At 43.2% G+C, this 23,601-nt stretch overlaps 1 protein-coding gene across 7 annotated transcripts in view; it reads left to right on the top strand.

Annotated features, from left to right (window-relative positions):
• The first annotated feature begins 395 nt into the window (after nt 1-395).
• TPD52L1 (TPD52 like 1) overlaps nt 396-23,601 on the top strand; it is a 100,807-nt gene continuing 77,601 nt past the window's right edge. For all 7 annotated transcript variants that reach the window (XM_044249520.1, XM_044249512.1, XM_044249504.1 and 4 more), the window contains exon 1: nt 396-599. In XM_044249520.1, the coding sequence (XP_044105455.1) occupies nt 581-599 (19 nt within the window). In that variant the 5' untranslated portion in view covers nt 396-580. The remainder of the gene's footprint in view (nt 600-23,601) is intronic.

Genomic DNA, 23,601 nt, shown 5'->3' with positions numbered 1-23,601 from the left:
ATGACGGCCCTGAGCTCAAAGTTCATGAGTCAACAATACCTAAATACGGTATCTTTAAACAGAAACCCACATAAAACAAGGTTATATATTGATCATTTAACAAAAATATTGAGTACAGAGGGTCACAGGATCCAAACTCCGTATTTCCATCAGGAGCTAGAATTCTGGTCCTAAATCCAAATGCACCTCCTTCCTCCCTCCCTGGGGATCTGCCCTTGACCGCCTCGGCTCGAGGACCCACTTCAGCGGGGTCAGGCATTGGCAGGGCCTGAGAAAGGCGCCGGCAGCCAGGGGTGGGCGCCCTCGGTGCCGCGCGCGGAGCGGCCGGCAGGTGGCGCCCGGCGGCGGGCTCCTTCCCCGCGTGGTCCCGGCCAGGTGGACTGGACGCCGCGGAGCTAACCACAGCGGCAGTGCAGGCGGCCCCCGGTCCCCCACCCCTTCCACGCAGCGCTCGCGACAAGTGCGCAGGGGAGGGCGAGCGCGTGCGGCGGGGCCAGCTGCGTTCCGAGCCCGGGCACCGCCGCCTGCTTCTCTGGAAGCGCCTGGGAGCCCCGCGGCGCGGAGTCCGAAGACGGCCACCATGGAGGCGCAGGCACAAGGTGAGTGGTCGCCCATCGCCCTGAGGGTCGCGTCCTGGCGCTCAGAGAGGCGTTTCCCGGCACCACGTAACTTTGCTCTCGGACGGAGCGGATGGGTGCCATCTCACACGTCCGCCACTCTCCGCTCCTGCCCGCGCCTGCGGGATAAATCACTGCTCCCCAAACTCGGGATTTGCTGTGAGGCTGGGGCCAGCAGAGATGCTAAGTGGAGAGGTCTCTCCTCTGGAAATGCGCCCACAGAGTGCTCGACTTCTTTTCCCAGCCAATGCCCCCTCCTCCTCCTCCCCCGCTTTCCCAACCTCGCGAGTGCCCGAAGGACCTGTTGTGCAGGGTCTGGAATCCGCGAGGCGTTCCCCTTGCCCCTGGGGGAACAGGAAGGGAGCGCGACTCCTCTTGGCCTGAGCCGTGGGGGGCGTCCCGTCCCAAGTTCGAGCTGGGCGGCGCGCGCTGGGGTGGGGGCTGCGCGGAGACCCGGGGCTCACGGCTGCGCCAGGGGCTTGCCCAGCACGGACTTGCCTTCTGAGGCGGGAGAGCGTTACCCGCCCGGGGATCTCCAAGCGATAGACGCGTGTGGCCACGTTTCCCAGGTCGGGGAGCAACCTCTGCCTCCCCGCCGGGCGGGGCGCGCAGGGTCCCGGGCCGCAGTCCGGCCGCCTCGATCCCCGCTCCTGGGGTCCCCCGCTGTAGGAGCCCCTGGCGGCGGCGTCACCAACGGCAGCCTCGGGTCTTGGGGTCATACTGCGACCAGGGGTAGGGAATCCGTATGAAACTGTGGGAAAAGGGGAGTCCATGGAGAGAGAAGCAGAGGTGGGCGGATGTCTAGCTGGAGTCTGGTGAGGAAGGACAGTGACCGTGGAGTCTACATTGGGAACAACACCAAGGAGGGAGGGATGTGGAGTTCAGCCCTCTTTAGCCTTTAAAACAATCATCACTACCTTTCTTCCACACTGCAAGAAATACTGTGATGGCTTTTAAAATAGAAATTTAACAAAAAAAAGGGGGGGGGCAAAATAAAGGTAAGAAGAGGTTCCAGACCCTTTCCCGAATGAAAGGGATTTGGTGGGTGCTTGGGCCTGGCTGGAGTCGCCCAGCAGGTTTGCTGCCAGGATTACAGTTGCCTGAACAGTACGAACCATCCTGGTGTGTTCCATCAGCCAAGATCCTGCCCATAAAGCTGCTGCTTCCAGTGTTTTTTATTCCCCATTATCTCATAGGAAAGGAGAATTCAACCAAGGGCAGGGGTTGTTGGTCAAATTCAAAGGCAGTGGTTGGTCTGGAGGCCTTCTCTCCTGACCTGAAGCAGGTGGGAACAACACGGGAGCCTTCCAGCCTGCCTTGCAGATAAGAATTATTTATTTGCAGAATGTTAAATACCGATCCCAGAGCAGTCGAAATGGAATGATTGGGGCCTGGGCATGGGTGTATTTGAAAGGTTCCCAAGTAATTGGTTGTTCATTGAGATTGGAGAAAGACTCATCTGAATTGTTAAGACAGCTAAACTACAGGTCAGAGCCATGCGTGTCGTTGGTTTGCTTTACTTGAAAGATTTACTTGCCAAATATCCCAGTGCTTTCCTTTTGCCAAGTACTGTGCTAGGGGAAGCAAACACAGACTTGATTTTTGCTTCATGACATTTATAGTAGAGGAAGTAAAAGACATTAATTTGATAGTTACTAATAAATAAAGTGTAAAATCGCAGCGGTGTTAATGATATAAAAGAGGGCCACATAGTGCCAGTGAGAGCCTGAAAGTCTGGCCTAGTAGGTGATAATCAAAATAGTGATGATTGTTTACCATGTCCCTGCTTCTGTTTGTGCCTTTTCCACTTGTTGACTCACTGCTTCAAACAGTCCCATAAGGTCGTGTTCTCATTCCCGTGCTCTGGAGAAAAGACAAGCAGAGCCTGTGAATTCCTCTAACATCAAGTAGGCAGTGAGTAGCAGAGCCCGTGCGGTGACTGCCTGTTCCCACTCAAGGCCTGCCACTTTTCGGGAAAAATAAAACTGAAGTCCCCATTTATCTCCCCCCTACCCTCTTTGCCACTCTTTCTTCCCTCTCATGAGTGGGTGGACTCTGAAGGGGTGAGGAGCCCTTCAGATAAAGGGCAAGTGAAGTTAACCTCTGTACATCAGGACTAGGGTGATGGCCAGCCAGGGAGGAGAGAAATGAACAGGTTTAAGAACTACTTAGGATGAAAAATCAGCTAATTTGGAATGGGTCTGTAAGGATGGGTGTGAAGAGGACTCTAACTTTATACTTTTACAACCAGATGGATGATAATTTGCCTCTTAAATGCTCATTTTCCCAGTACTTGGAGTTCTTCACTTTCAGACTTTTTTGGGTCATTTAAGCAGCAGACCTATTAAGTTCTTTAAGAAAACATTTCATAAAATGTTTATAGTTTAGATGAATGGGAAAATCTTACCCCTTGACACATGTTTCTGGTCAAATGAATTGCCTGTTAGATTCTTAGAGACTCATCTGGTTTAACTAAGTGTAAGTTTCTATCATCGGCACAGTTTATTTTAGGATTACCTCGAGTGGGGATGGCTTATCTTGTTGCCTCTTGATCTAGAAACAAGCAAAACTGAGTGAGATGAAGTAGGCAGTGCCGCTGGGATGTTCCCTTGTACTTTCTAGGAGATCTGCAGGTGCTTAAACATGGTTTGTATGGATAGCTCGGTAAATGCAGCAGCAAGGTCTTTTAGAAATTTTTCCATAAGTGAAAAAAAAAATTTCCATGAGTGAAATTCTGCAAATATGTACCTTGACTTTATAAAATAATAGATTACTTCCAGCAGAATAAGAAGATATTCTGGGAAGCCGACAGAACAGGAAACGTAGAGTTGGGATTATGCACAGAATGATCCGATGAGAAGGAGCTGGAGAACAGTGTGGAATGACAAGCCTACAGGAAGCCAGCATTCTCAGTTGCTTTCCTGGTACTAGAGAATTTTGCATTAATAAAAATTATATATTAGAGAGAGGCTTTGGTTAGGAATGTAGCATTTTCGTGAAACATATGACAATTCTTTGAAATAAAAATTCCTGATCTTTTTAAACTACCTTTCAAGATTTCATGACTTTAGGAAATAACTTTGTTTTTGTCTTTCTGAGTGTCTTTAATGTTAAAAGGAAAATTTTCTCACTTAGCACTTGCATCTATTTAGATTAATAATTGTATTAATTTTGGGGTGCCTGGGTGACTCAGTCACTTTAGCCTCTGCCTCTTGATTTCGGCTCAGGTCATGATCTCAGGGTTCTGAGACTGAGCCAAAGGAGGGCTCTGTTCTCCGTGCAGAGCCTGCTTAAGACTCTCTCCCTCTCCCCTTGCCCCTCCCCTGCTCTAAAAATAATTTTAGAAAATAATTTTATTAGTTTCCTATGACTGCTGTAGCAAATTACTACAAATTTAGTGGCTTAAAACAACAGAAATTTATCCTCACGGTTCAGAAGCCTGGAAGTCCAAAATCACTATCACTGGACCACAACTGAACTGTCAGGTGGGCTTTGTTCCTCTAGAGGCTCTAAGAATTGATTCCTTGCCTCTTCCAGCTACTTTCTGGTGGCTCTGGCGTTCGTTGGCCACATCACTGCCTTGGAGGTCACATTGCATTCTCTGTCAGATCTCTCTCTGTCTTTTGTAAGAATGCTTGCTATTTCATTTAGAGCTCATCTGAATAATCCAGGATAATCTCCATTTCCCAAGATCCTTAAATAATCACATCTGCAAAGACCCCTTTCCCATATAAAGAAACATTTACAGGTTCCAAGGATGGGGACCTGATACATTGCGGGACATTATTCAGCCTACTACAGTAATTATTTTTTATATTCAGACAGTTCCCTCAGGAGGATTCTCAGAGATGTGTAAATGACATTAAGTTATAAATGTCAGATAAATCTTACCTGTTTCCAAATTCCATTAAAGTGAAAATGTCATGTATAACGTCCATTATAATTATACTTTGTTCACAGGACATTTATTTATACCATCATGTTCCAGGAAGAACTTACCGCAGTTTATACATGTATAAAAAAACACAGCAAGATAATCTAAATTAGAAACAGGTGAATGAAAATAAACAAGGATCAGAACAGAAAATGAGGCAAGGAATGAAGCCGTAGAAAACTGAATACAGTTATATCCTTTTTCCTTAATATTGCATGGAAGACAAAGTCTTGCTTTGTAAACAAAGTACGTTATTTTGTTAGAAAACAATAAAATAATCCCTCTTCTCCATGCCAAATAGCAACAGGCTAAGTCTAAGTCTCTTATAGTGTAGGGATCATATTACTCAAGGAAAATACTTGTTTTGGATATTTCAGGGGCTATAATCATAAACCTCAAACTATGGGAGGTAGGTGTTACATATTTTAATTTATGATTTTAAAAAATTTTTTATTAAGAGTATTCTTACTGCCTTCAAAGCTACCTCCTGTAGTTTTATTTTCCCTCCAAAAGTGTTAACATAGGGAGTATTGCATCCATAATTAGTCATTTGCAGCAAACTTACACTGTTATTTTAATTAAAGTTCTTATAAAATCTAATCATAAAAATGATAGATATTAGAGTATATTGGAACCCATTTTGAATTTTTGCCCTAATATACTTTTTGTTTTCTTAATACTTTGGGTAGGTAGAATTTGAGAAGTTGCTTCAAAAAACTTAGAAGCAGGAGAGTTCATTTTTGTGGCCTGTGACAAGATTTGATTCTTGGTGAGATGCAGTAAATAATAAATAAGTGCCTTGGCAAATATCGATTTGCTAAATATTTCAACACATATTTATTGATTACTGTAGTATTAGCAAATACCCAACAAGCACTTACTACTGAAAGGCAACAGATGTTATAGTTAGGATTCCAGAATCCAAGCAAACTGCCTGAATTTTAATTCTATCGTTCTTCTCACTCACTATTAATATGACGGGGGACAAGTTTACTTGATCCCTCTGGGCCTTGGTGTTCCCATACTTAAAGTGAGAATAATAATAGTACCCATATTGTAGGATTGTGTCGAGGATTTAATGAGTTAATACATGCGAAATGCTTTAAAACAGTTCCTAGTGCATGATAAATACTAAATAAATGTTGGCTGTTACTTTTAGTGGCCAAGAACTTTGCATGCATTATCTTATTGAATTCTTATAGTAATACTATGGGATAGATATCATTACTTTTTTTTTTTTAAGATTTTATTTATTTATTTATTTATTTGAGAGAGAGAGAATGAGCAAGAGGGTGAGGGAAGAGAGACAGGGAGCACACTCACGTGTGTGCACACATGAGGCAAGGGTTGGGGGGGGACAGGGAAAAGGGGCCAGAAGCAGACTCCCCACTGAGCGGGGAGCTTGATGTGGGGCTCGATCCCAGAACTCTGGGATCTTGATCTGAGCCAAAGGCAGATGCTTAACCGACTGAGCCACCCAGGCACCCAGATACCATTATTTTTAACTCATTTTGTAGACACGGAAATTAAGATCGGAAAAATTAAGTGTGGAAGGAAGAATTCACCACTTCACCCCTACACTAGCCCCGAGGTCATGTGCGGGATGGCATATGCCAGCAGAAGGTGAAGATGAATTTGACACGAGTCATCTTTCCAGGGAGGATCTCTGGGAAGAGCCATCCCAGTGTGTATGCGCACAGAACTGATGAGATCGCACATCTCCATCCCAGGGGGAGTTTTTGAATACTAGAATGCTGATTAGAACTAACTCACACAGAGGGGGACAATAACAATAATATTTTAATGGTGTTTTTTGTTTTAATGCCAGATACCATGTTATACACTACAAAATTGTGTTGTTTAATAAATAAAATGAAATCCTGGGGAAGGTAATGTTATTTCTGTTTTACAAATGAGGACACTGAATGACAGAGTAGTTACCCAACGTTCTCTAACTCATACAGCTTGGACGTGTTGGAGCCCAGATAGGAAATCCGGAAGTGTGACTTCATACACTGGGATTTTAATTACTGTTCTGTACCATCTCCTTAAATTGGCATGCATAAGCAGGCAATGTGCAGAGTTACAAATCATAGATTCTGCTTTATATTCATATGGTCAAGGGGGTTTTTAAAAGGACAGTACTTAGTTGCACTGTCTATCCCGCATATGGGCAGGGTCTAGGTGTGAAAGAATATGGCCAGAACTCCTGAGGTCTGCAAGAATAAGCCCCATAATATGGCAAGCTGGGGCTGGGGACCCCGTGGGGTGGGGTGGTAGAGTGCTCCTGTATGAACAACCTACTGTTTTAGTTCTGCTTTCAAGATGAATTCTGTAAGTCGCAAGCCATGTGATGCTTAGAACCAGTATAGAATTTTATTATTAACTGCAAAGACACTTCAGATGTGGAATGCTTCAGAGATGTTAACTCCACTTGGTGTTCCTTCATATCCATAATCTCAGGACTGTAGAATAATTGAGAGCCATTAGGATCTGCACGCTTGTTTCCTGAAAGTAGGATGCTGGATGAAAGGACTAGTTTCTCAAGGAACACCAAAAAGGGAAAGATCTTTACGGTGTCCCCAATATTATTATTACTTGTTAACGTGAATACGTTTCATTTATTTAGCTGGCTCCCAAGCCGTTTTGCATAATGCCTACCTAGTGGGAAAAATGAATAGGTGGTGGGTTTGTCCTTAAGGAACTGTAGCAATTTCTGTGTTAAATTTTTGTGGTCTAAAGTGGCCAAAAAAGAAGGTATCAGCCTCGGCTGTCCCCCTCAGCTTGCTCTCCATCTGTGCACATGTTCACTGCAATGGCAGGTCTTGAATTGTCCCCAACACCTGGAAGCTGTCTCTTCTGTTCACTGAGGTAGGATGCAGTGAGGAACACTGAGAGGGCGATCCCAGACTGTGGATGTTCAAGCCCGTCATTTTATCTCCCACTGGAAGTTTAAGAAATGCAGTGCGGTTTATTTAAAATATATGTATTAAATTAGGAATCATCCTTAATGCACCAGGGAAGGCCGCAGAACATTTTTAAATGAATTTGAGTTGTCTACAAGAAAGCTTTGGGTCCTCAAGGAAAGATAAATTTTAAATAGTTTCTCACAGCATGAGTCGTTTATAAGTGTTGCATTTTGATGCAGAGGAGATGAAATTCCCAAAATACAACCACAAATCTTCAAGAATACCCTTTCGTCACCAACATATTGCTTCCTTCCCCAAAGACAACAATCTGGCACTTAGCTATTTGTGCTATGGCCAGATAATGTACCGCGCGCCGAAAATGTATGTGTGTGTTAGCCTCATCTCCAAATTTACCTGTGGTTATTTGTACCCTACAAATTACATTTTCCTGATGTGTATCTAAAATATAGAATCCTCCAAACCCTTGAAAATCGCAAAACGCATTTTTCTTATAATTAGCCTTTTCTTTTGTCAATCACGAGCAAGCGCCTCGTGAAGGATCTTAGAAGCAGAGTGGATTCATTCAAAAGGAAAAGCTTGGGTGGTGGGAGGGGATCTCTTCAAATCTCTTGATTTCCGAGTCTCGAGCTGTCAAATATTTTTTTTCCTATGATTTCCACCCCCCCACACACACACATGAATGAGCAGGAAGTAGCAATCATGAGAGCTACAAAGAAAATTGTCTGTATTTTCCCACCATTTTGGCTTCCAAGATGGATTCCTTTGTACCTGAAGGCATCATGGAAAGATGGTTCCCTTACTTAAGATTTAGGGCAGAACGGGAAGAAAGTGCAGTCTTTGGCCCCTGATAATTCCATTTTTTTTTTTAAATTTTATTTATTTATTTGACAGAGATCACATGCAGGCAGAGAGAGAGGGAGAAGCAGGCTCCCCACTGAGCAGAGAGCCCGATGCGGGGCTCGATCCCAGGACCCCGGGATCATGACCTGAGTTGAAGGCAGAGGCTTTAAACCACTGAGCCACCCAGGTACCCCTGATAATTCCATTTTTGACACCCCAAGGCCCCTCCTGGAGGTTTCAACATATCTATGTTTCCTGCAAAGTTTCTTTCAAAAGATCCTCGGTTCCTCACAATTTCCCCAGGCCAAGAAACGCACTGTGGGCAAGGAAAATACCTCTTTGTCATGGGCCTTCTGTGTACCAGGTAGGGTTCATTTATGTGGCGTTTGCTCCTCAGGTCCCCAGAGTGCGCTCTCCAGGACACGGGCCCTGAAAGAAGGAAGCATATTGTGAGGATTAGACCTTGCACTTTTTTCCACTGCAACAGTTTTGAGAATGTGTGGAAATAAGAACGCACATTCAGAAATTTTTTGAAATGTGTTCTTGCTAGTTTGAAAGATCTGCATGCAGAACGTGCAAGGGGGAGTAGCCAGCAGCCAGAAGGTGGGTGGTTACTTTCTGGCAGTGCCACACAGGGGCACTCGACAGACTCCTTTGCACCTCGGAGAAGAGCCTGGCCCCTCTGGCCAGAAATTGTATTGGTACCCACCAGAGAGGAAGGCCTTGTATTTAACCAATAAACAACCTAATATGTTTGAAAAGCAATTATTGTATACTGAAAAAAAAAAGCAAGGTGGATTGGGTAACAGTAAACAGATGGAAAACACATCTGGAAGGAGATTCAGGGATGCTTTTGCGAAGTATTGGCAGCACAGTATTGCCTGCCTCCCCCCACCCCCAAGTAAATTCTTCTGGTTATTGATGCAGGGTCCTTCAGCACAATCTTCAAGAAAGAATTCTTGAGACGTTTTAGGTTCAAAAGGTGCTTTTATTCTAGCCCAGGGACAGGACGTGGGCAGAAGCAGCTGCACTGTGACTGTGAGGAGTGACTCATATAATTTAAAGTTTTGCGGGGTGGGTAGAGATCACGTATGTCTCTAAAAGGAGTTCTCCATGTTAAAGAAGTGTTCTAGGATCCTGGAGGTCTGGTACCTCAAGGTAAGGCTGCTTTTAGTCCCTAATGAAACATCAACATTCAGGCAGCTACGGGTTCTGTGAGGAATGTCAGGCACACTCGGCTCGTCTCAAGTTGTAAGGAAATTTAGTTTTCACTACGTTTCTCTTGCCTTTGTTCTCCTCAACAGTTATGTTATGGGGTACCTCCTTTCTTCATTAAAGAGTTCTGAGCAAATAGTTGATCTGTGGTATCTAGCACTCCCCTTTTATATCCTGCTGTTGATGTGAAATGTTGGGGTCTAGGAGCTAATGCTTCAGAAAGAATTCTTGGGACGTCTTTGTTGCAAAAAAGGTGTTTTTATTAAAGCACGGGGACGTGACCCGTGGACAAAAAATGCTGCCCTAGAGTTGTAAGGAATGACTGGTTATATACTTTCAAGTTGGGAGGGATTAGGGATAGTGTAGATCTCTAAGGAATTTGGAAGCAAGGTTTCCAGGACCTTGAAAGGTCATTTATTGCTCCGGTAAACTTGTGGTCGTGAGACCCTTCAGGTCATGGACCATATGCTTGGAAGGTGATTGCTAACTTATATCTTGGTGAGGGCAGGGCGGGGGAGGTGGATAGAGGTAAAGGAAGTTTCCAAAGGGATTTTCAGATGTTAAAGAAGACTTCCGGGGGGTGGGGGATGCCTGGGTGGCTCAGTGGGTTAAAGCCTCTCACTTCGGCTCAGGTCGTGATCCCAGGGTCCTGAGATAGAGCCCCACATCGGGCTCTCTGCTCAGCAGGGAGCCTGCTTCCCTCTCTCTCTCTCTCTCTGCCTGCCTCTCTGCCTACTTGTGATCTCTGTCAAATGAATAAATAAAATCTTAAAAAAAAAAAAAAGACTTCTGGGATCTTGGAGGTCAGACTAATGTCAAGCTCAGGTTGGCTTTTGCCTCTAGCAAGGCATTAACACTGAGGCACTTGAGTTCGGGTAGGAAGGTCACTCTGCCCTCTCAAGTACTTGTCAATGGGGTATACGTTGTAAGAAAAGTTAATTATTTTTCTTTCTGCCTTTCTTCTCCACATCATTATCCCAAATCTTACAATCAGACACAGAAAACTTTTGAAGACCTTTGCTAAGGGAGGCTATTATAAAAACAAAATTCAGCTGAGTAAATTTGAAGATCTCATTGACGTATTTTCAACAATACATGAATTGGGCAGTTTCCCAGCTAGCAAGCAGAGAGGGACTCTGAGGAGCTGTATAAAATGGAAGGCTTTTATAGACAGAAGGGGTTGGGAAAGAAAAAGGAAATTTCTAGCTAAGAGTGGATTGTTTCAGGCAAGGTCACCTTCCCCATCTGCGGGGGTCGGAAGAGGTCCATCGGTCAGATTACCCCACTAGCGCCGAGCTCTGACTCAAGCCTCACTGGTTAGAGGTTACCTTGCTAGACGGGGCTGAGACTGCAGTTAGCTTAGGTATTCCATCTTGATTTGCTGATGTGGGGTTTAGCAACAGCGACTTCACTTAGGCTTGTCATCTCCTTAACGGCGTATAAACCCGTTTCTATTTGGCTTCATCCCACATTTTGTGAACTTATAGTTAAATACGCTTGTTCGCGAGGAGCCAGGAATTTACAACATACACAGGTACAACAACTACCTTCCTGTGGAGATCTGAGCTCTGGAAAGGAATGAACTTGGTGCCAGTGTTCTGTTTGATTCCCGAGGGGCTCAGTGCCCTCTGTTCTCCAGTGATGCCCTGTGCCCAACTCTGCGGAGCTGGCCTCTGTCCTTCGTAGAGTTTTGTGTTTCTACTCAGCTCTTTTCCAAGGCTGAGGGAAAATAAATACTCTAGATGAATGTAATGGGACCTGTTATATTGCCGGAGGCATACAGGTCCCATAATAGCTTTGAATTTGGGTTCTAGTTGATTTGAGGAAAAAGGGAACGAGCTCTCCCTCTTTTTTAAAAAATTATTTACGATTTATCTTTTTTTTTTTAAAGATTTATTTATTTATTTGAGAGAGAGAAAGAGAATGAGAACAGGCATGCATGCCTGTGCCAGTGTGAGCAGGGGAGGAAGCGGGGCAGGGAGAGGGGGAGCTGGAGGGGAAAATACTGGAGCCCAAGGCAGGACTCAATCCCAGGACCCTGAGATCGTGACCTGAGCTGAGACCAAGCATTGTTTAACAGACTGAGCCACCAGGTGCCCCAATTAGCTTTCAGTCTTAAAAAAATATCCAGTGATCAGTTCTCAGGCCTCATCCTGGTTGACCTACCAGCACCACTTACAGAGTTGCTCACTCCTTCTTAAAGTGCTTTGTTCTCTTGTTTTCCTCTCCCCACCCCCCTGACCCCCTTCTTCACAAGCCCTGTCTCAACCTCTTTGCTTTCTGTGTGCACTCTCTCTTGTGAGTTGCTCAGGACTCATGGTTTTAAAATTCCATCCAAACACTAAGAGCTCCCGAATTTCAGATTCCCTTCAACTTCATGCTACCCACTTGATATGTCTGCATGGATGTCTAATAAGTATCTCGACTTAACATGACTAATACTGAACTTCTGGTGTCCTTCCTCCAAAATATCACTGGTTCTCCCAAAGTTACCCCCTTGTCAGTTAACGGCAACCCCGTTTCAAATGCAGAAGCCCAAAGCCTGAGAGGTTTTTGTCTTGGGCGGGTTTTCCCTATCAAAACCCATCTTTAGTCTGTCATGCCAGAGCCACTTCCAAAATACATCTCCAGTCAAACAACTTCCCACCCGTCTGTTGATAGGGCCTTGGCCCAGGCTACCATCATCTCACCTGGTTTCTGCAAGACTTTTCCTAGCTGGGCTCCCTGTTTTGGCTCTTGCCTATCTTCAGTCCATTTCCAACATGGTTACCAAAGTGATCTTCTCAAAACATTTGGTCCCGTGCCACTCCTCCTTTCAAAACTCTGCAATAACTCATTTTTCTCACAATGAAGGGCAGAATCCTTACACCAGCCGAAAGGAGGATGCTGTGTGATCTATATTCCACTTTCTCCCCTGTAACTTGCCTGACTCAGTGTCCCCATGCCCTCCTGCTTAATTCTCTTTACTTGGTCTTCAGCGCCTTTCAATTTACTGATCCTTCTGCCTCAAAAACTCTTCCTTGAATACCTTGCTGGCTTGTGTCCTCATCTTCTTGCCAGTCAATGTTACCCTGAGGCCTGGCCACTGGACCCCTGTTGTCAGGAGACCATCCTCCATTGGTTTCTCAAGTTTCTGCACAACTGATCCTCTGAGCAAAGGCCTTAACAGCTAATTTTCTCTGCACAATCTTTTCAGGAATGTTTTGCATAGCAGGCGGCCTTGGAAAGTAGAAACTCTCCCTTATGGGCAGATTGATTTACTGTCCGGGATAATAAAGATCAGGTCTCCCTCTGGATCAGGTCTAGGGCCGATGGGCTAGCAGCCACCTTATGAAATCAGGGCCTCGAAATCTCAGTGTTAAGTTCCTGAAACACACCCCACTGTGTAAACGGGCAACACCTGACCCTCCTCATGTCACCCTTCCGGAATTAGGGCTCAGGGAACTGATGCAATGATGTACTATGGCCATTGCTATTGCTGTGAATACTTGTCTTTTTTTTTCCCCTTGATCCAGGCGTCTGTGTCTTTCAACACGATCTTTGAAACTGACAGGCTAATTTGCTAGCTTGTAAGTAGGGTAAAATCGGACCCTTCACAATTCTTGACCCCTGTCCTGAGCCATTAATTTAGAGGGCCCTGCTTTAGCCTTTGTCTGAGCCCTTTGAGAATGTCTATAGGTCCACCTAGAACCTATGCCTCCTTTTCTAGACCACCCTCTGGATACCTGGGACTCCAGAACTGTCTGCCCAAATAGCCTTGTGTGTGTTACCAGGCTTGCACGTGCCTTCCTTGGGCGACTGTGCTGCCAGGATGTACATTCCTAATCCTGAGGGACTGACAGCTGGCCACTTTGGGAGGTGGCACTGGGAGTGGCTTGGACAGGCTAGGGTACAGGTTCCTGAAGGGTGATCCCTTGACCAGCACCACCAGCCTTACCTGGGAACTTGTTAGAAATGCAAATTCCCACCCTATACCTGCTAAATTAGATACTTCGGGGTAAGACATCTGTGTTTTAGCATACCATCCAGATGATTCTGACGCACATGCCTTGTTTCCAGTTCTGTTGTTAACTCATGGGCACCCCTACTGGCGCTTGTGGTGGACAAACCTTCAGATGACCCCAGGCATTTTGGACTTCTGGTGTTCACACCCTTGTATCATCCCTCCCCCTAGATTTCTGGCAGGACCTGAGATTTGCTTCTAACCAATAGAATACGACAGACATGATGGGACAGTACTCCCTTGATGATGTTGTTTCAATAAGACTGTTCTAGCGTACTGGAGGCAAGACTCTCCTTGTGGATTGATGAGGTACGTAGCCATGTATTAAGGCGCTGTTCCTGTCTCAGTATGGGAAGTTTGTAGTCAGTTAGGTATTTTTATTTTCAAATGCAGGTCCTAAATTTTTACTCCAGAGGCTGGTATTTCCCATTTACTCGATAACTATATACTATTTCCTCCAGTTGGGGAGAGACTGTGGTCCTGTGAGAGGAAGCCAAGAGGAATAAACTAGATGAAAGGAAAAGAAAGGTTGTGTCCTATAAAGGGACTCTAGCCTGGGGGTGGGGAGCATGGATGTAGTCACAAAAATTTGGATTCATGTCCCATTTCAATCCGTTCTTAGTCATCTTCGTTAAGTAGCTCATCTACAAAGTGGTGAAAGTGGCAGCTGCCCTGTGGATTTTGTGACTACTGAGACAATGCATGCAAGGTGCTTGTGACCCTACTTGGGTCCTGTTACAACAAAGTGAGACTCATTTATTAATTCCTCCTGAAATATGCATCGTGCACTCTGAGTGCTGAGCGAGGGGACAGGGAAGCAGGTGAATGAACCAAAGTCCTTCCTCTGTGAGCCTACTGCCCTATTTTTGTTACAGCTGTTAGACGTCAAGCTACTACCTTTAATGCATTCCTTTATCAAAAAATTCTTTGGGTTTTGTACACCACCTACCTCAAAGTTAAAAATAGCTTGCTAGAGCTAAGGCAAGATGAGTAGGTTGAAGTTAGAAATATAAATTGATAGAATTTTGGACATCTGGCCCATGTGCAAAGTTGTTTTCTGAAGCACAAGTTGTACCTACTAGAGCGCCCTGAAAGTGGTTAAATATTTTATTTTTTTTTTTAATTTTTTATTTATTTTTTTAAGATTTTATTTATTTGACAGAGACAGAGATCACAGGTAGGTAGAGAGGCGGGCAGAGAGAGGTGGGGAAGCAGGCTCCCCTGTTATGTCCCCTGTTATGGGACAGCTAAGCGGAGAGCCTGATGCGGGGCTTGATCCCAGGACCACGAGATCATGACCTGAGTCGATGGCAGAGGCTTAACCCACTGAGCCATCCAGGTGCCCCGGGGGTAAATATTTTAAATGGTTGCTCTTTTGGTCCTTCTTTATTTACTTGGATGAAAGCTTAACGATGTGCATAGCAGACCTACGAAGCAACATTTATTGTTTGGACACATTCTGAGGATGAACAGGTTAAATTTTTTGTTGATGTTCCCATGACTTCTCTCATAATAATTTTATAAACCTTTGGGGAACATGCCGCAGCGCTAATCTCTTCAGTTAGCAGATCTCGTTTCTGGTCTCTCGTAGCTTGGAGGCTGGCTGTTAGTGCACAGCCGTGCTGAAGGAATGCAAAACCATGGAGAGAGGTGTGTGTTCTGGATGGCAGGACTGAAAATTCTGCTGTCTGTTGCTTAGCAGCCTGTTGGAGATTTCTCTGTATTCTGAAAAGCTTCTAATGACAACTGTAGATTTCTGCTCCTGCCATTTTAAATATTAATTTTTTAAAAAGGCACAAATGTAAAGTTTTAATATATATATGTATATACATAGACACACACACACACATTACACTTACAAATGTGACCTGTTACTATCTCTTTTACTCTGCCTTATTTTTCTCTGTAGCCCTGTGGCATTTAATGTTATGCATAATTATTTTCTTTTTCTCCCAGTGAGCGTTAAAGTCCTTCTGGTCAGGGTCTTTGACTGTTGTCTTTATGGTCGTATCACCAGTGTCTAGAAAATGGCTCTTTCGTGGATAGCACTGTGTCAGTACTTACGGGGAAATGATGAATGGTGTTGAGTAAATACCATCATGTATGACCCTGGCAGGATGTAACGGGGGGGGGGTGAACATTTCAACTTTTTATAAAAAATTAACATTTTTAAAAATTGTATTATAACTTCTCATAAAAGCTCCCCAAATTGAAGAAGAGCTGCGATGGTAGTAAGGGGTCTCAGTACTGCTCCACTGTCTTTCAGTGTCATTCCTGATGTTGACATCCTGGAGATGATCATTAAACTGAGGAGTCAGGCTATGTCACTGTAAATGCAGAAGCGGGAATAGACCTAAGTTGCTCCTCTTAAGGAGAGGGGAGTGACGGGGATCTGGAGAGGATCAGGGGGAACTAGAGGGATGTGGGGTGGAAAGGGCACACAGAAACTTAGTCGTGGAGAGACAAAAAAAGTAAAGAATGTGAGAGAAGGAGTTGCCTGAGGACTGAGGAGGGGAAACTTAGAACAAGAGGTTCTTCTAATGATGTTGGCCCAGGAAACATATAAATGCCATCCTAGCTTCCCCTGTGATAGCGTTAGAAAATTCTGCATTGCTCATTCACATTTTCTGTGGGCGTAGAGTTTTGTTATGGGATAGCACAAAAGAAGAGGTCACTGGATATCTGATGTATATTTTACAAAAAAAAAACGGTATTCCATTTCTCCCAACCTCCCCTCGAACAAATACAGAGCAAATACTGAGACTCTCTGTATGAGATGTGCAGATGAACCATATGCTTGGGTGCCCATGTTTTCCTGGCTGTCCTGATGTGGGGATTCCAAGAAGGTGGAAGAAGGAGGAGGAGGAGGAGAGCTTCAGCCCAGTCCCATGGGGAGTGGTTTACCTGAGAAGCTGATTTTCAAAGCAGTTGAAAATCTTGGGTCAGCAACACCTGTTCAAGTTATTTTATTTTTTTTTAATTTTTTATTTTTTATAAACATATATTTGTATCCCCAGGGGTACAGGTCTGTGAATCACCAGGTTTACACACTTCACAGCACTCACCAAAGCACATACCCTCCCCAATGTCCATAACCCCACCCCCCTTCTCCCAACCCCCTCCCCCCAGCAACCCTCAATTTGTTTTGTGAGATTAAGAGTCACTTATGGTTTGTCTCCCTCCCAATCCCATCTTGTTTCATTGATTCTTCTCCTACCCCCTTAAGCCCCCATGTTGCACAATAGCCAAACTATGGAAAGAACCAGTTCAAGTTATTTTAACTGGACAATTGAGAGCCTCTTACAGAAATAGAAGCTACAGGGCACCTGGGTGGCTCAGTGGATTAAAGCCTCTGCCTTCGGCTCAGGTCATGATCTCAGGGTCCTAGGATCGAGCCCCACATTGGGCTCTCTGCTCAGCAGGGAACCTGCTTGCTCCTCTCTCTCTGCCTGACTACTTGTGATCTCTATCAAATAAATAAATAAAATCTTAAAAAAAAAAGAGAAAAAAAAAGAAATAGAAGCTACAATGATTTGGTGACATTTTCTTTTATAATGTACATGTGGCGTGTTTTGCTTAGCAAATTTATAAAGTAAATTTATTTATTTATAAAATTATAAATATTTATAAAATTATAAATAAATTTAAAATCTATAAATTTGTTTATGCATATATAATTTATAAAGATTTAGGAGAAGATACGTCTGTATTCTTGTGTTGCCTTTTAGGCATTCTGCAGGCTGCAAGTAGTTACTGAATGAAACTTGAAAAATGCTTATTTCCTTCCCTGAATCTGCCACTTCTCTCAAGACCTCGCTGATAGCCTGCTAGGGTTTGAAATATTGATGAATATGAGCCCATTCATCTCCAAATTTCACTGACCTTTCATGGAGGGTATTTTTAGCTTTGTCGAGAATTTAGGGCAGAGAAAATCTGCAGAAATATCAGGTTATGTGGATATTCTTTCCGTTTCATAGAGCTGAAGATGGATTCTGTAAGATGAATATTTGAGTCATCATTCATCTTAGGCTAATTAAAGTAGCATAGCTCCCTTTTAAGTAAGGTGCCAAGAAGTAGCTCCCTTTTAAGTAAGGTGCCAAGAAGTTCCTGAGTAAATTAAAAACATATCAACATATCCTTCTTGTAAAATCTAATCTTTTTTTTTAAAGATTTTATTTATTTATTTGACAGACAGATATTACAAGTAGGCAGAGAGGCAGGCAGAGAGAGAGAGAGAGAGAAGGCAGCAGGCTCCCTGATGAGCAGAGAGCCCGACGCAGGGCTCGATCCCAGGACCCTGGGATCATGACCTGAGCCGAAGGCAGAGGCTTTAACCCACTGAGCCACCCAGGCGCCCCATAAAATCTAATCTTAATACAAATGGATATAATAATTTTGATAACGAATTACTTGCTTAGATCCTATGTAAATACTGTGAATGTGATATTAAACTGTTTCTGACATCCTAGCACATACGGTTAATGTTGCTACTAATATATTAGTTTTTTGAGACATGAGACAGATTCTTCAACACATTGGTGGAGTGGTGATGTTCTCTTGACCTGACTTGCTGGCTGGCTCCCCATGGACATTTTCCACTGACTCCCCACTTTCCATTTTCCTATGCAAGAGTGTTTGCTCACGTGGTGTCACCCGCCTCAAATGCTATTCCCCCTCATTTTGACTTGTCACATCCCTCTCCACTGATGAGCTCCTGGTTTTCCCAGTGCAGGCTATCCCCCCTTTTCTTAACCCCTGCTGCATTATGTCCTTTAGGAACAGTGTCATCATTTAGGATTCCAGGGACTTTCATGCAATCTCATGTTGTAGATGAAAGCACTCCCAGAGATGAGGGGATTGACCTAGACTAGTTTCTCATAGTGGGGACACCAGAACAAGGGCTTGAGTTTTCTGTAATTCTCTCTGTGCACATGCAGCCTTTCACCTTCTGCAGCACGCTACGGTGGTTTGTCCCTCTGTCCTGTTGAAAAGACTTTTTTGAAAGTTTATTTTTAATTTAAAAATTAAAAACTTAATTTAAAATTAAAAATGTAATTTAAATTTAGAATTAAAAGTTTAAAATTTTAAATTTATTCATTAAATTCAGATTCAGAAAACGTACTTCTGAGTACAGCTTGCCAATCTTACTCTATTGGTAAAATTAGCAAATGTTAATAAAGACTTTTATTTATTTATTTTTTTAAAGATTTTACTTATTTATTTGACAGACAGAGATCACAAGTAGGCAGAGAGGGGGAAGCAGGCTCCCTGTTGAGCAGAGAGCCCGATGCAGGGCTTAATCCCAGGACCCTGGGATCATGACCTGACCTGAAGGCAGAGGCTTTAACCCACTGAGCCACCCAGGGGCCCCAATAAAGACTTTTAAAGGAACTTTGTAACTGGTGTACACATTTAGCTGATCTGCTCAACTTCATATTTAAAGACTTCAGTTTTCTAATTGACTAGCCTTCTTGAGTACTTAAACCTTCTAAATCTAAAAATCAAATACCTAAATATAGTAAATCTAGAATTCTCTTAAATTTCTAAAATCACTTTTAAACTTAGCCAAATTTCCACTTACGTTACATTAAATCAGTTATCTAATCAAACAATTAAAATTGTAATTATAAGCCAAATAGTCTCTCAGTAGACCAAATTCTTTCAAATATGATATAAAATACCAAATATTCAGATGCCATTTACATAAACATGAGTTCTTTGATTTTGGTTTTATTCATTGTTTTAAAATCCATTCATTGCTTCATTCAGTAATCACTTAAACTATCTGTGTACTAGGCATTGTTCTAGGCTCCAAGAAAACATGAACAAAAAAAAAAATGAAAATGTCTGCTTCTCAAGTAGAAGTTCACATTTCTGGGAAAAGGCAAAGAATAAACTACAGAAATTAATGAAAGATGTAGCATGCTGGATGTTGGTCCGTGCTAAGGAAAAGAATAACTTGGGAAGGGGAGGCTGTGAAATGAGGGTAAGTGGAACAGTGGTGGTAGTAATTCTCTGGGATTGATACTCTCTGCACAAAGACACTAGGGTTAATTGAGCCTCCTTTCCAGCAGACGGGTGGCTTTCCGAGTGCTCTTGAGGGTGGTGTGTACGAAGGCCAGCGATTTGTGTTGAGATATTGCCTGCACTCCCACTGGTGACTCTGGTGAATAATTGTTGGAGTCGTAATTGCTGTGTCTGTAACTCCATGACTTCTCTTGGGAAACTTGCAGCCCCCACATCACTTGATTGAATTGTGCATTTTTTTGGCTCTTACAACTGTGGAGACCTTTGATAATACCCCCGAATTCCTTCATATTCTTCAGGCCACTCCATCTTTACAGACATGTCTGACTGAATTCCAGGCATCCCTTGTGGTTGTGTCCCTGTAGGTTGGACACAACGTCCTCAGTCACTTTCCTGATGAACTTGAGCTCTCCAGGAGACACTGAAATTCCAGAGGCAGAACACCGTGCGTCAGTCAGCTCTCTTTCTTTCTCCTTTATCACCGTGAACTGTGGACCTCCCCAAGCCCATCCTCATTGCGTGCTGTCCAGGGCAGGATGGCACAGCCCAAGGACACATGCTTGTCCCCCTCTGCCTCCCAATTGTAGGCAGCTGCTCAGAGACTGGAGTCCCTCAGTGTGAATGGAAATTATGGTCACTCTCCACCCCCACAGGCCTCAAAGCCCTTGGTCAACTAACCAACAATCTACGAATGCTAATTTTCCTTCATATTAGTGGTTGGACACTTCCTTGAAAACTCCTTCAAAGCATTTTACAAGCAGATCGTCCTTTTCCCATTTCTGTTTCTATTCCTGTCATTTCCCTTTGCATTTCTTTTTTCTTCCTGTTTCATTATTTACAATAATGAGAATTATACTACTCTTTTGTTTTTTACAGTGCTGGCAATTTCATTGTCCCTGGTATCTATTTAAGGCACAAGTTCTTTTTCATAGGATAAAGTTTCAAGGTAGCAGAATGATCTTCTACTCCCTTCTTTTCACTCTAGGGTACTGACTTTTTTTTTTTTTTCCTTCTGTTTCTTCCATTTACCCCCTCTGAATACTCGTGATCTTTTCATGGACAGAAATGCTGAAAAGTGAGTTCCTATTGGAAGAGTCTTTTCTGCTCTCACGCATGATACCGTTATCTAAGCGTTCTAAGAAATATTTGGTAATGGTTTTAACAGGGCTGTGTCGCTCTGGAGAGCAGCATCTTATGGACGGTCTGGTTAAGGGGAGGCAGGTAGTGTTTGAAAACCGTTTCAATGAGGAAAGTCGCCTTCTCCATGGAGTGTGAGCACACTTGAGTCCAGCACTGGATCCAGCTCTGGTGCCACCCTGATACCACCTTTTGCCTCACCTTGAACCCATAGCTCCTGGAACTGCTTTTCCTCGGTCTGTGCTCTATCGTGTTGGTGACTGTATACTCAGAGTCTTTGAGAATCAACGGATGGCTCGATTTAACCTCTGTCTTGTAAAATAACCACTGTACAACCCCTCTACTTTATTTTTATGTAATTATTAGTTCATCGTATATAATATTGTAAGCCAGTTTGACTCCTTTAGGAAGAAAGGGGAGAAGGGAGGGAAGGAAGGGGAAAAGAACGGCAGGCTTGTACTGTTACTCTTTCAAAGACAGATTTATTTGCAAGTGAGTATTTTTCCACCATTACCTACCACCTGCTGTGGTTAATTGGACACAGTTAGTGCCAAGCATGGTTTATAACTTTTTTTAGTTGAGTGAAATCTTACTTTAACTTTGAAAGTCCTGAAATTATGGACACATTAGAATCTTCAAATTAAATATGGTACATAATTTTTCAGTAAACAAACAATATATGTATATGTATACATATTCATTCAGTTGTTTCTTGATCAGAGAACATAAAAGAGAGTGTTAATTACCACATTCTGGATAATTCCACTTACAATTGAAAACAGAAAATGAGACTGTTTAGCATCTACATGAGACTATTTCCTGGTCCTTCTAATGATATATTCAGCCATGAAGAATGTTTTGTATTTACTTGCACAGAGTTCTTTTAAATAAAGAAACAGAATCCTACCAGCTTCTGCTCTGGGGGCCCACAGAATCACAGCCAAATGACTCGCTGTTAGCTTAGCCCTTTATATTAGCTGAATGCTTTCTGGTACCTCTAATTGTGAGTATTCATGGTACTTTCTGGTAGTGTGAAGGAGGCCGGTGTTGCTCTTGTGCAAATTAGAAGGCTAGAACCAGGAAAGGGGAAAATGATGGCTTAGAGTAATCTTAGAAGTTGGGTTCAAGTCTACTGTTGGTTTTTCTCTTTAAGATCTAGAAAGGTGAGGGGCATCTGGCTAGCTCAGTCCATGGAGTGTGAGGAGGCTCTTGATCTTAGGGTTATAAGTTCAAGCCCCACTTTGGGTGTAGAGATTACTTGAAAGTATCTTTTTAAATTTTTTTAAAGATTTTATTTATTTGAGAGAGAAAGAGAGAGAGAACACGAGCAGGGTCGGGGACAGATGGAGAGAGAGAGACGCAGACTCCACGCTAGTCAGGGAGCCTGGTGAGGGACTCAATCCCAGGACTTGGAATCATGACTTGAGTTGGGCAGACGCTTCACCAACTGACCCACCCAAGTGCCCCCAAAACATACATATTTAAAAAGAAGATCCAAAAAGGTGAAGAATCTGATGGCAGTGAACCAAGTAGTGAATATTATGTCATAATTTTTAAATTTATGCCCTGTAGTAATTAATTTGTAGTAATTAATTAGCAAACCTGATAATGTGTGATCTAAATGATTAGCAGACTTAATGATAACAAGCAAATGTATAATGATACCTAGACCAAAGTTCAGGAAAACAAAGTGGTCAGAATACAAATCCCTCTTCAGGAAAATTTAGGAATAATCAAGAGAACTAAATAACACATTTCGGTCAGGGTTCAACAGAGAACTAAGGCAGCTGGGGAGTTCGGTGATTGTGTCGAGGCCAACAAGCTATTTTACTTTATTATGTACGTGCTGTCTAGTTTCTACAGAAAAAAGAGGGGGAAGAAACCAAACCGAGATTTAATCAGCATCATGGGATTTAAGTTTTAGACTATGAATCGCTATAGTATTTGGGTATTTTCTACTAGCACTGAGGGCAGACCTAATTAAAAGCATGTATTGTTTTATGATATTTATTTACTGACAAACATTAGGTGAACATCTTCTGTGAGCTATGCAATATATAGATTTTGGGGATATGATGAACTAGAATAGACTCTCTCTTCTCCCAAGTTGACAAAGGCCAAGATTCTCTGGGAGACCTAGAGTGAGTCAGTATTGGATAGGCTACTGATTCCTGGGTCTAAGGAGTCCCTGGGACATTAGGAAGATTCGGGGAGCACTTTGGAGTCATTTGGAAAGTTGACTTTGGACTGCCCCTTTTCTGATGACTCTTGGCTAGATCACCCATTCAGGGCAATTCTTATGGACAAGGCTACCTTTAGGACACTGATGTAGGAAAGATGTTGGGTTTCAGAGCTAACTGCCAAGAAAGAATTGCTAGCTATTGTTAGGAAAAAGTTATTTATTACTGTCTAAAAAAAGCTTAGTCATGAGACCCCTCAGATGTATATTAGTGGGTCATATGCTTGGGGAATGGTTACCAACCTATATCTTGGTATGGGGTAGACATAAAGGAAGTTTCCAAAGGAATTTTTAAAAGACTTTATTTATTTATTTGGCAGAGAGAGAGATATCACAAGTAGGCAGAGATTCAGGCAGAGAGAGAAGGGGAAGCAGGCTCCCTGCTGAGCAGAGAGCCCAATGTGGGGCTTGATCCCAGGACACTGAGATCATGACCTGAGCCGAAGGCAGCGGCTTAATCCACTGAGCCACCCAGGTGCCCCATCCAAAGGAATTTTTATATATTAAAATTTTAACATATATAATTTTAACATATAAAATTTTTATATGTTACAGGATTTTAGGGGGTTGGGATAATGTTAAGCTAAGGTTGCCTCTTGTAAAGTATTGCCACCGACACAACTGAGTTCCTAGAGGAATGTCACTCTGCCTGTCTCAAG

The sequence above is a fragment of the Neovison vison genome, chromosome 1, assembly GCF_020171115.1.
Source record: "Neovison vison isolate M4711 chromosome 1, ASM_NN_V1, whole genome shotgun sequence".
Taxonomy (NCBI): Eukaryota; Metazoa; Chordata; class Mammalia; order Carnivora; family Mustelidae; genus Neogale; species Neogale vison.
This window is presented reverse-complemented; position numbering and strand designations above follow the sequence as displayed.